This window comes from Antrostomus carolinensis, unplaced genomic scaffold, assembly GCF_000700745.2.
Source record: "Antrostomus carolinensis isolate BGI_N321 unplaced genomic scaffold, ASM70074v2 scaffold30630, whole genome shotgun sequence".
NCBI lineage: Eukaryota > Metazoa > Chordata > Aves > Caprimulgiformes > Caprimulgidae > Antrostomus > Antrostomus carolinensis.
In genome coordinates, this window is record NW_010289589.1 from 7,905 (window position 1) to 19,696 (window position 11,792).

General features: G+C 38.4%; 1 protein-coding gene across 2 annotated transcripts in view; it reads left to right on the plus strand.

Annotated features, from left to right (window-relative positions):
* Positions 1–1,824: 1,824 nt before the first annotated feature.
* The window catches only part of LOC104527275 (cadherin-6), a 47,182-nt gene continuing 37,214 nt past the window's right edge, over positions 1,825–11,792 (plus strand). For both annotated transcript variants that reach the window (XM_010170953.2, XM_029085737.1), the window contains exon 1: positions 1,825–2,184. In XM_010170953.2, coding sequence (XP_010169255.1) covers positions 1,954–2,184 — 231 coding nt within the window. In that variant the 5' untranslated portion in view covers positions 1,825–1,953. The remainder of the gene's footprint in view (positions 2,185–11,792) is intronic.

The window sequence follows — 11,792 nt, forward strand, 5'->3', positions numbered from 1 at the left end:
TCACAACACTCAAAGCCTCACGTGGACGCACCTCCTGTGACCTACAAGACAGAGTTGTTTTTACCTACAGGAAGTTCACTGGTGTTAATGAGAGCTAAGTAGAAACCTTCCTTCTTCTCCAGAGGAAACTATATTGCTACAGAATTAATCGTACCTTTTCCATTCTTCCTTTTAATGCTAAAAAACTGACTCCTTCTCACCCAGAAGTTACCTTTTTACAGTATTTTACCTTGTGAAGCAGTAAAACAATATTGTTTGAACAGCCCTCTTCCATTACCTACTATCCCATCTAAAAGCTAAGTGGTATTTCTTTATAGAAAATGATTTAGTAAGAGGAACTCTGAGAGACTTGAGGTTATTTTATACAATTTATTACTAAGAACAATGACAGCCAGAAGAGTGGCTAACCTGAGGCATTGTAAATGTTTTAACTCCATCAGTGTAGCTCAAAGGCTAAATTCTGCCTGATTTACACCTTTAACATAACAAACACACATAATATAGGGAAAAATTGGCCTTTGATATAGAATATGTTCCAAGTAGAGTTATGTGAAATGCTTAAAAATAAAAAAAAATCTTTTCAATTTGGTATAGGCAGACTGTCATTCAACAATCTTTTTTTACAAATATTGAGAGATGTGGTGTTGAATTTCGAGCTGGTTTGGAAAGATTTCTGGTTTTTTGATCAGAATATTGAAAAAAAAAAAGTTTTACAAAGGTTATCTGTGTGAAACCAAATGAAAATTAATCAGCTGATCCTTCTCTAAGAATATGGATCAGTTTTGACTAAAAATTTAATGAAGTGTTTATGAAAAATATATGCTGTGGAATGTTTCTGTGAACTAATTCTGATTTCTTCACATTATAAAATGTTCCAAAGCTGTTCATTAGGCATTTTGCATGGCTGGTTACCTAAGGCATATAGTATAATTTCTTCTTCCTGAATAAAAGCTTTCAACTTTTCAAAAACAAAACTGTCTACACTACATTATGGTACTGTATGTATAGCTTTTTCATTATGAAAATCATGGAATCTTCAGAGATTGGGATCATTTTCATAATTATTTTGTAGGTGCACAGATATTTAGTACAGTAGGAAGCAGTAGCTAGTATGAACTAGCTGATTTTTTTTTTTTATTTTTAGAATTTATTAATGAAGGCATTAACTATGTATTTAAAGATCCAAAACTCTGGCAATAGGTAACTGAGGAAACCAAAATGTCCACTTAATTTCCTACACGGTATCAAACAGGTCTAGTATGTGGGATATATTGACAAATATGCAGATGTGTTTCACTACCCTGTTTGCCCGACTCTTCCTAACTGAAGTCAAAGGGAAGACTCCTTAAATGTGAGGGAAAAATCCTGGAGTTAGAGATCTAAGTCCAGGCTCTTCAGCCCATAACTGTAGCAACAGAATGCCTCCTGGGAAGACAGTGTGCACTCTTGCTTGCCCTTCTTTGATGTAATAAGGTAACCTCATCAAGATCCCCAGTCAGAAACTAATCAGTTACATCCCAAAGTCCAGGCAGTAAAAAGAGAAATGTCTGGTTTATCTTAGTTGATGAAAGGAAGTAAATGTAGTTAAAGTGAAAAAAAAAAAACAAACCAAAACCAAAACCACAATCCCAAACATCACAACTGCTTCCTGCTATGCAAAATAGATTCACTCAGATTATTTGAAGGACCACGTGCAATGTTTTGAACCAGAAACAGACCATCTTTTCAACAATCACTATTATTCTACTACTTTTTTGATTTATTTGCTGTAGTGATGAATGTTAAGGACCTTTGAAAATGCTTTAAAAGTTGTTATTTTTCTTTACAGAGATCCTTTGAGACTGCAAAGACTATTTAAAGAAGGAAGACAGCATGAGATTGGATTCGGTGCAGTAAAGTAGGTTAGTTTGAGGACAAGAAAATAAGTCGTTGTTTAGACCTTCTTGAATTGCCATGATGAGAACTTACCATTGCTTCTGGCTGCTGTTTTGGGCTGGTCAGCCCCACCAAAGTTTCTTAACTCCATTATCCAAAAGGACTAGTGGCTTTCCAGAAAAAGAAAAAGTTTTGATATTGTCTGGAAACAGCAGGCGAGACCTCCATCGTTCCAAAAGAAGCTGGATGTGGAATCAGTTCTTTTTATTGGAGGAATACACAGGAACTGACTACCAATATGTTGGCAAGGTAAGTGTCTTTGATATGCATCTGTGTTTCGGTTTTAGGAGGACTGGAAAGCCAGCAATAGCAAGCAGGTAAGAACAATGCCTGCTACAGCTTTTAGTTCACCTTCCTGTCTGCCCAGCTTCCACTGAGAAGTAATTTAGTGAAAAGTTTAGTACGCTTCAGCTTCAAATCGTAATCAACAACAGGAAGTTCCTCATTTAACCAGCAAGCCCCATGACCAATCATACATGATTATGTTAAAGATTTTCCTTGTTATTTTTGTCTGGAAATAATGCAGCTTTAATTATAGGGTTGTCTAGGCCAGATTTTTAGCTTTAAAATATAATATGCATTTTCCATCATGCTTATTAATTTTGCTAGAGTCAAACTATATAAACTATAGAAGAGATTTTGGTCCAAGAATTTTAGGATTCACAGTACCCACATTTTGGTGAGGATTCCCTCTAGCTGTCAAAAGGCAACCATTTCCCTTTTTATTCCCCACTGCACAGAACAATGCTGCAGCTGTGAGCTTTTGTGGTGCCACTGAGGACTCTGTGACGTGACCATAATACCACAAGCCATGCTATTACAGAGAATTGAAATACACTGTGCTCATACACCAAGAAGCAACAGGCAGCTGAAAATTTCTAAGCTCAAAACATGCTGACATGCTCTAAAAAATAATAATAATTAAAAAAATGTCACAGCTTAACTCTGAGAATATCCACATCCCTGAGCAGCATACCTCCATGAAGGTAACAACCTTTATGTGAATTGTAGAGCTAATGCACATGTGGTAAATCTAGAGAGTCTACACTGCCCAAGGCACCATAGTCTATAGGAGTCTTTCTTGCAGAATGCAGAGATTATGGTATTGATGATGGCATTCAAAGTAGAAACAATACATCTTAGTTTTTCAAACTAAAATGGGATTGTGTCTGATCTAGTTTGATCTCTCAAGCCTCTTAGCAAAGGCTGCAGATCACAGTGGTTTGACATTTTATCTCCCTCTGCAAGCTTCTGAGCATTCCCATGAGAGATAGTGTCTGCTTTTCTTGCCTGCCAATCAGCTGTCAGTCAAAGTTGGATGTGACACTCTTGTCCTGCTAAATGGCTGCAAGACATGATTCAAATGAAGAGCTACTCAGCTGGTGTAATACCCATAGAGCTCAGACCAGGATAATCAGCATTCATGAAGGGTACCATTGAGCCCAATCTCCAGGAAAAAGCCAAAAGCAGAGAGTCCTCAGAGAGGAGAAGTAGAGAGGGAAGATAAGAGGGTAAGAAAAAAACCCAGAAGAGAGTAAGAGGGAAGAACTAGAAAGACAGAGGTGGATGGAGAGGAAACTTTACAAAGAGAAATCAAGATAGAGGAGGGGAAAGGGACATCAAATGGGGGTAGAGGATAGGAGTCAGGAGGAAAAGGTTACCTACAGAGAGCAGAAATAAAAACAGAAAAAGAGACAGTGAAGGAAGAAAAAACAAATCAAAACAAAACAGGTAAGAAATATGGAGTCAGGGGGAAATAAAAAAAAGAAGAAGAAAACAAAAGACAGCAGTCCTTCACACACTCTCCTGTTTCACAGTCTACTCTGGAGGCAAGGGGGTTCAGGGTTATGTGAATGTCTCTCTCCAAAGATAAATCTTTGATAATTTAAATCTTTGTAATGTAAACATTTGATAATGTGGTGCTGAGATAAGTCCTACAGCCTGTCATTTTCACTGTGAATTTTGACATTAAACCTGCTCAGTCCCAAGTCCCCCATTCTCTCCACTGCAGAATTTGAGTAGATGCTATGGGCTTCAGAGGGACTGATGGGGGAGCAAATATTCCTGCAGGACAAGTTGGCTGAGAGACAGTTAAAAAATGGTCTAGTTGGACCAGAAAACAAAGAAAGTTTGAACTGGAGTCATCGAGACAGAAAAAAATGTAGATGTTATTTTTAAAAGTTGTTCTTCTGCCTCTTGGAACTTTAATAACTTACTATTACAAAGCATAGAAACAACACATAATGTATAAATGTCATTGATTCTGTGTCCTTGGGGTGTTCACAAGTGGCCTTTCACTCGTCTTTCAAATGCCAGAACTGCTCACACCCTTGTAATTGAACAATTATCCAAGAGGCATAGAAGAGCAGCCATTTATTATTAGAGAAAGTTTAGTATTGGTGTGAGGATAAATGATAGAAACAGCTGAATGTTTCCAAATTGAGGTAACCAGGCAATTTAACTGAGCAATTAAACTTGATTGGTGTGGGCAAATGAGGATAATGAACATGTTTATGAAGCATATTTTTTCTCAGAGGACTAAAGTTTAACCTTAAATATGAAGCGAAAATGGTAAGACTATTTGCTTGTAGTTCTTTTATTCTCTCATAAATAAATGTGAACAGGAAAATCTTTTAAAACAATAGCAGTGTATGTATGTAAAGGGAAATTGTGCTTATGGCTTACTGTATAAGCAGTCAGACTTGGATCTTCTGGAGTGTTTTGTATTTAGTGGTTAAAGCTGGTGGTGTTAACATAAAAATTGTAAAAAAAATTATTCTGCATAAGCTACAAGAAAAAACAAAAAATTTACTTGGGCTGATTTTCCTTTTGTCTTTGCATTTGTTAACATCAGTTTAATTCAAGCATCTACATCAAATTTGAGATACAAGTTGTCTGTTGTGAAAGATGCTAAACCAGCATAGTTTCTGTAACTGCCCAAATTACAACTGTAAAATCCTGTAACTGTTCATACTACAAAAACCACATTTTTATCGTGATAGCTTTGGAGGAAAAGTGAAGGTCAGTGCATTCAGGTTTGAGATAATGAAAAAGAAAGGTAAGGTCTCTGAAGAGAGAGCTCAGGGCAGTACTGAAAACAACACTGAAGCATCATCCAAGTGATGGACCAGAGCACTGCTGTTCTCTGTACTCTGTATACTCTGTCCAATGAACCCAAATGCTTTCCATCCTTTAGAAGATAATTGCCTAAGCATACACAGAACAAAGTAACCCTTCTTTGGTACCCATGGGTACTGTCAGGTACAGAAAAGTTCTCCCTAGTTTTGTATGCTACACACTTTACCGTCAGCTCAAATATGCTGCTGTATTACACTGGGCAAGAATATGTGGCTGACAACAAGAAACTCCCAGCGTTATCAATACAAGTTGATTGTATGCTGTGGCTTTGACAGCAGATCCACCATTTTATTATCCCCTTCTTGTATTCCTGAATTTCATTCCTGTATATTCATGAAAGAAAGCTTTTTAAAAAGAGTAGAAATTCACATCTCCAGTCTCGGTTAGTCTCAGACATAATAATATAAGGAACTTGCAGAAAAGTTCTAGACTGGAATTATTCATTGCACTGCTGAATAACTTGTGAACTACAGCTATTCATTGAAGTGTGATTGATGGGCACAGTGACATTTTAACCCGAAGATATCTTTTCTTCTGGTTCAGAAATTATGGCACTTGGCAGGGACTTGATCTCAAAATAAAATAAAAGGATTACATGAGCATCAAAGTAGAGAAGTGCCTAGCACTACTATCTAGCCAAAATCTACAACATATGAGTTGGGTTTTAAAAGAGTTCTGGTTGTACCTGTGGCTGCTTAGGACAATTTTAAAGGGCTGGGGTGAATGCTTCTCTAAGTCACAGGTAAATGATGAAGTGGTAGTGTACCTGTATATAGAAATACATGCTACATTCCCTAGAGGTCTTCAGATACGCCTGGGCAAAAGAGTGAAAAAAAATCTGCCCCATTCCAAGATTATACTCAAAGGTATAGTCACCATTGGTATGCACTTGATGTCTTTGCATGCCTGTCCCATTGGCTACATAAAATCCATCTACTGGCATCTGTCACTGAGTGATCTCGTTAGAGCACAAACCTACGAATCATTCTTACATAAAAGGATAGGATGACTCTTTCTTTTAGACTAAGAAAAGATCTGAACAAGTCTTAAATCTTACTCATTAACCCAGAAAGAGCTTCTGGCCACCTGCAGTGGAAAGGAACAACTTGCTTTCCTGATAACAACAGGCACAACTGTGGAACGGTTTTGTCACACTTTGTCTGTCTGGCACTAAAAGGAAACTTCCAGACATACTTTTCATTTTTTCTGTGTCTTATTGATGTTCATATAGTTCAAGCAGTATGCTCACCTGGAAGCTATCTGATGTTACTACCTGTGCAGCCCATCATAAACAATCATCCTCTGCTGACAACTCCATTTTTCAAGGAAGATGAAGTCAAAGTCCTGCTGCTATGGGGCTTGGCAAAGCAGAAAGGATACTACATTACTGTAGGCAAAACCAGAATCCTTTTGTTTGGTGTTGAAAGAACCACTGGGAAAGATAAATTCCCCTCTGTCAGGAATGGTTTAAGGTACTGTTGATCCTGCTTTGGAGGAGGAGGGGATGAACTAAATGGTATCACAACACAATATACATTCAGTACTGTTTTTCTTTCTTTTGCCTGATTTTGCTTCTGGCTAAAGCCATTCTGAAGGCAGGCAGAACCGTTCCTTGTGGTGTATTTCACCAGAAGCAAATCAAACAAAAGGTAGAATCTCTCCAAACCATTGCTCAGTCACATACCGAGAAAAAAAAAAGAAAATTATTTTCATGTAGTACAGTCCATGCATTTTCAGCATTTGAGGCAGTAATGAGTCACATTGAGTCACATTACTCCAATGGTTAAAAAGTATCATGTCTTAATTGGATGACATGATAACTAGCAAGAGAAACCCTCGCTCTCTCTCAGATCTTTAGTACACTGCCATTCTGTACTTACCATCAAAATTTTTGTTCCCCAAAAAAAAGCAAGATGAGAAAAGTTAAACTAAAACTACTCTGCCGATCTGCACTTTTAGACTTCTAGCATCCTTTATGCAGTTCTGTTGGCAAAGACTTGTTCAGTATTTGTTTTCTTTGCCTTTGTAATGTGCGCTATGACATGATGCCTTCAGTTTCCTGTTTGAAACACGGTGACTATTTGTTATCTTTACGAGGCCTAAAATTAAAAGTTCCACATTTAGTGACTTCTATTTATTCAGGAAGTCTACTCAAAACAGTTTTCAATTTGTTTTGATGCTCAGAATATCCTTTCTCTGAGGCTAGATTCTGCACTCTGCTTCCAGAACTGGCAGCCCAGAGAGCATCACTCTCTGCAGAGGAACTTATCTCTTAGCAGGGCATAGGGTCTTTGTGGGCAGTTTATGGCACTCCTGCCCTTGCTTCTGACAAGAAAGTCACAGGGTCCTTTATATGTACCAATATCAGTTAGTTGCAATGACGTTTTTAACTCTGTGGTGAAAGAAGCATTAAGACTAGACTTTTACACATGAGGAAACTGGTATACAGGGAGGTTAAATGACCTTATGCACAGCTAAAACTCAGAAATTTCTAAACTGAGATTTAAAAAAAAATTAAAAAACAGACTTCTTTGCCCCTTCCTCACCCTTTAAATTATTATTTATATTAAATATAAGTATATTTTATTTCACCTGCCTCCCACTTCAATAGGCTGCATACTTGTCATTCGCTTAAAAGGTAGAACAAATGCTGTGGCACATCTGCACTTTCTTTATTCCTCATCCATCATTCATATTTCATGTTCCACCACTTGACTTTCCCAACTGCCCTTCATTCCTATATTGAATTGCACACGCATACACACATTTGTCTTATATTCCTCTTTGAAAGATTTACTGGTGCTGATAGAAGTTCTCTGTACTGCTGGTCTCTGTGGAACAGAGATAACTCTGAAATGAGGGACAGTTGAGAGGTTAGAGGCCCAGGATGACAATCCAGAAACAGCTTGCAAATTTTAAACCGTCATATGGGGGCTAAGAAAGGAGATAATGAGAAATGGGTGGGATGGGCAAGAATGTTATCCAGAAAATGAAAAGGCAGGAAATATAGCGTGGTTAATGTTTACGATCATCATAATTGTGAATCTGCTTGGCATCATCCTTGTACCCAAATATATTACACAATATAAGAGCCTTACAATCATCTGTTTCAAACAGCATATTTCCTACATTATGGCACATGATGGTACTTACAGTGTAACGGTACATAACTTCCTCCTCTTCTTCCCATTCTACCTAGAGAAGCAAACAAATCCTGGGACCCTTCAGCCAATATTTTTGTTAATTCTTATTTTTCATTTTTTTGTGCCCTGAACTAAACAATGTTGGTTTTCATACACTAATGACCTGCTCAGACCAGTGCTTACATTTTGGGCCACATCTTTTCACAGATCATCCTGTCCTACCCCTGTCAGAAATCTGCATGTCTTCTTAAATTGTGTGCCCTGAGACTTCTGGCTACAGAAAAATAGCTGAACATATTAATCTTCCTCCCCAAGGACAGACTGCAGTGAATTTCATGCTTTATTTTTTGTTACTTAGACCACTGGTCTTTGGAGCTGTGATTACCATTTGCTTATTTGTTTGTATAGCACAGTAAAGTCCTCACTGTAAAGCTGCAATGATGTAATGAATATAGAACTTGCAGGCTATAAACAGAAAAAAAAAAAATCCCTTTTTTGGGCTCAAGACAAAGAACCCTTGTTATTCCACCATTTGTTGTTTACAGCTGGCTCACCAAAAATATTAGAACATAAAGCTTAGCAAAATCTATTTATTAAATGAAACTCATATTGTCTGTGACTCCTTTTTCTTTTGCTGCTGTTTCCCTCACTGAACATAGGTTCACAGTGGGACAGCAGCTGATTGAAAGCTGTGGCCAGTCAGTGTAACATTTTAAAACACAAACTGAAAATGTGTTGTGATGTGAATAGCTACTGTTGATCTGTATGTGCTAATGCAGACCGTGGCTTGCTTTCACCATTAATGGGGTGAAACAAACCTCAGCATGCACTTGCAAGTACTTCAGGATTCAGTGAACCTTGTAGTTATTGTGAAAGTCTGAGGTGGTAGATGAAGGAAAGGGAAGAATCACCCTCTGGAAGGAAAGGAGAGAGGAAAAATATCAATCCTTTCATTCTTCTCTTCTAATTTCACGAGAAGAAAAAAACCCAACCCAGAACAACAAAGGTTGTAAAGAAATAAAACATTGAGTGAGCTGGGAGTAAAAAATGCACATTAAAGGAGAAAGAGAAAACAGATCAGCAAATGTTTATGCTAGAACTACCATTCCCACTGTTTTCTTTTCAGATTTGTTTCTTTTGGAGCCATATCATTCAAAGACAACTGCAGTCCTTCTATCCCCAGCTTGCATATGCTGTGTTGTACACAGCAGGGCTCCAGAAGAGCTCAGCTGGAGTGGCCTCTCTATATAGGAATGTGTGGCACTATTTCTTACTTTGTCTCTTTGTGAAACATCAAGCAATATTTCATCATTAGATGTCTGTTGGAACAAAGGTTTTCCTGTCCCGCACAGGCTCACATAATGATTGTTTGGTCATCTTTAGCATGTTTGTCAGCTTTTCTTATACTATATCTTCATGTTGGAAGGCAACACCAACTTAAAGTCAAGTCATTTGTATAGCTTCTGGGTTTTAGCATCATGTTATAATTAACAGAAGGTTAAGTTCTCTCTAAAAACCAGAATCAAATAGTATAATTGCAGCTCTGGCTCTCTGACATGCTTCTTCCTACCTAGCAGCCCTTGCAATCAAGCTGATAGGGGCACTGCCAGAGGATTTAAAGGGCATGCAAACAGAGGTGTCAGACCAGTCACAGTTTCTTTCCACTCCATGCTCTTTCTGTGGTTTTACACATTTCAGGTCAGTTGCTTAAAGCAGAGTTAATGCTGCTTACAACTGCTAAAATTCTTCACATAATGTCCTGTACACATAGGGAACAACAACTGCCAAGGGGGTTGCAGGCAAAGAGTTAATGCCCTGTGGATGGAAACTCTTGCATGTATGTTCATGGTATTTGTAAACTGGTGTGAGCTTGAGCCTCATGCTACTTCCAAGTAACAAAGCCTGTCAGGATCTACGCCATTAACCTGATAAACCCATCTCATGTAAATATCTATTATGTTCCCTACAGAAAACATTTTATGAAAAATTCCTTTTAGATTATTTAGGCTGATAGGATCACACCAATTTTATGTGCTTCAGGGAGAATTTCTTCCTCTCATACTAGATATGGTATAATTGGGAGAGCACAGACACAAGTATTCTCACCAAAAGCATTCCAGTCTCTCCAGTTAAAATGAACCTGCATTCCTAGACAGGTTATGTTGGATCTTGAACTATTATGTGAAGTCTAGGACTGAATAACATTCCTGACAGAGAGAACCACAGAATAATTAAGGCTGGAAGAAAACCGCAGAGGCTATCTGGTCTAATGCCCTCCTCAAAGCAGGTCTGATTAGAGCAGGTTGCTCAGGGCAGTGCCTGGTCAAGTTTTGTGTATTTCCAAGGATGGAGATTCCACAACTTCTCTGGGCACTTCACTCTGTGCTTAACCATCTCTCCTGTCTTTTTGTTTTTTCCTCCTAATATCTAATTAGAATTTCCTTCATTGCAACTTGTGTCTATTGCCTCTCATTCTATCACTGTTTTCTCTAGTTTTGCCTTCTCAACACCCTCCCATTAGGTAGCTGCAAACAACAATAAGCCTTCCCTTCTTGATTCCAAATAAAACCATTTCTCTCTCTTCTCCTCATGCATTATATGCTCCAGCCCCCCTAACCCTCTTGGTGACCCTTCTGTAAGCTCACTGCAATATGTTAAAGTCTTTCTTGTACAGAGGAGGGGCAAAACTAGATGCAGTACTCCAGCTGTATTCTCACAACCTCTGAATGGAGGAGAATGATCAATGCCCTCTATCAACAGGCTGTACTTTTGCTAAAACAAACCAGTTGGCTTTCTTCTCAGTCAGGACATACTGCTGATTCATGTTCAATTGCTTGTCTACCAGAATGCCCAGATACTTAACTGCAAAACTGTTTTCTGTGCAGCCCGTACTGCTGCAAGGGATTATTGCAGCCTAGATGCAGGACTTTGTATTTTTCTGTGCTGAACTTCATGAGGTTCCCATCAGTCCATTCCTCCAGCTTGTAGAGGTCCCTCCAAAGAGCAGCTCTACCTTCTCAATATTACAAACACTTCACCCAACCAACCTCAATTTTTTTATGATTTGCAAACTGCTGAGGATGCATTCCATCTTTTGAGTCAATAATAAAGATATTAAGTAGCATTGACCCCCAGTATCAACCCCTGAGGAACATCACTATTAATCAGCCACCAGTCAGACTTCATATCACAGCTCACAACCCTTTGAGCTTGGCTATCCAACCAGTGTTCCACTCACCTTATTGGACATTTTTCCAGTCCATATCTCGCTGATTTGTCTGTCAGGATACTATGGAAGACTGTGTCAAAGGCATTGCTACAGTCATGCAATATCCACTGCTCTCTACTTGTCTGCAGTGCCATACATGCCATCATGGAAGACAATCAGGTTAGTTAAGCATGATTTTCCACTACTAAATACACGTTAATTGTTCCAAATCACATTTTTCTTCATGTACCTTGATTTAGCTTCCAAGCATATTTGCTTTACAACCTTCACTGGAAATGAGGTATAGCTGGCCAATCTCTAGTTCTTAGATCCTTCTTTTTGCCCTTCTTTAGAATGGGTGTGACTTT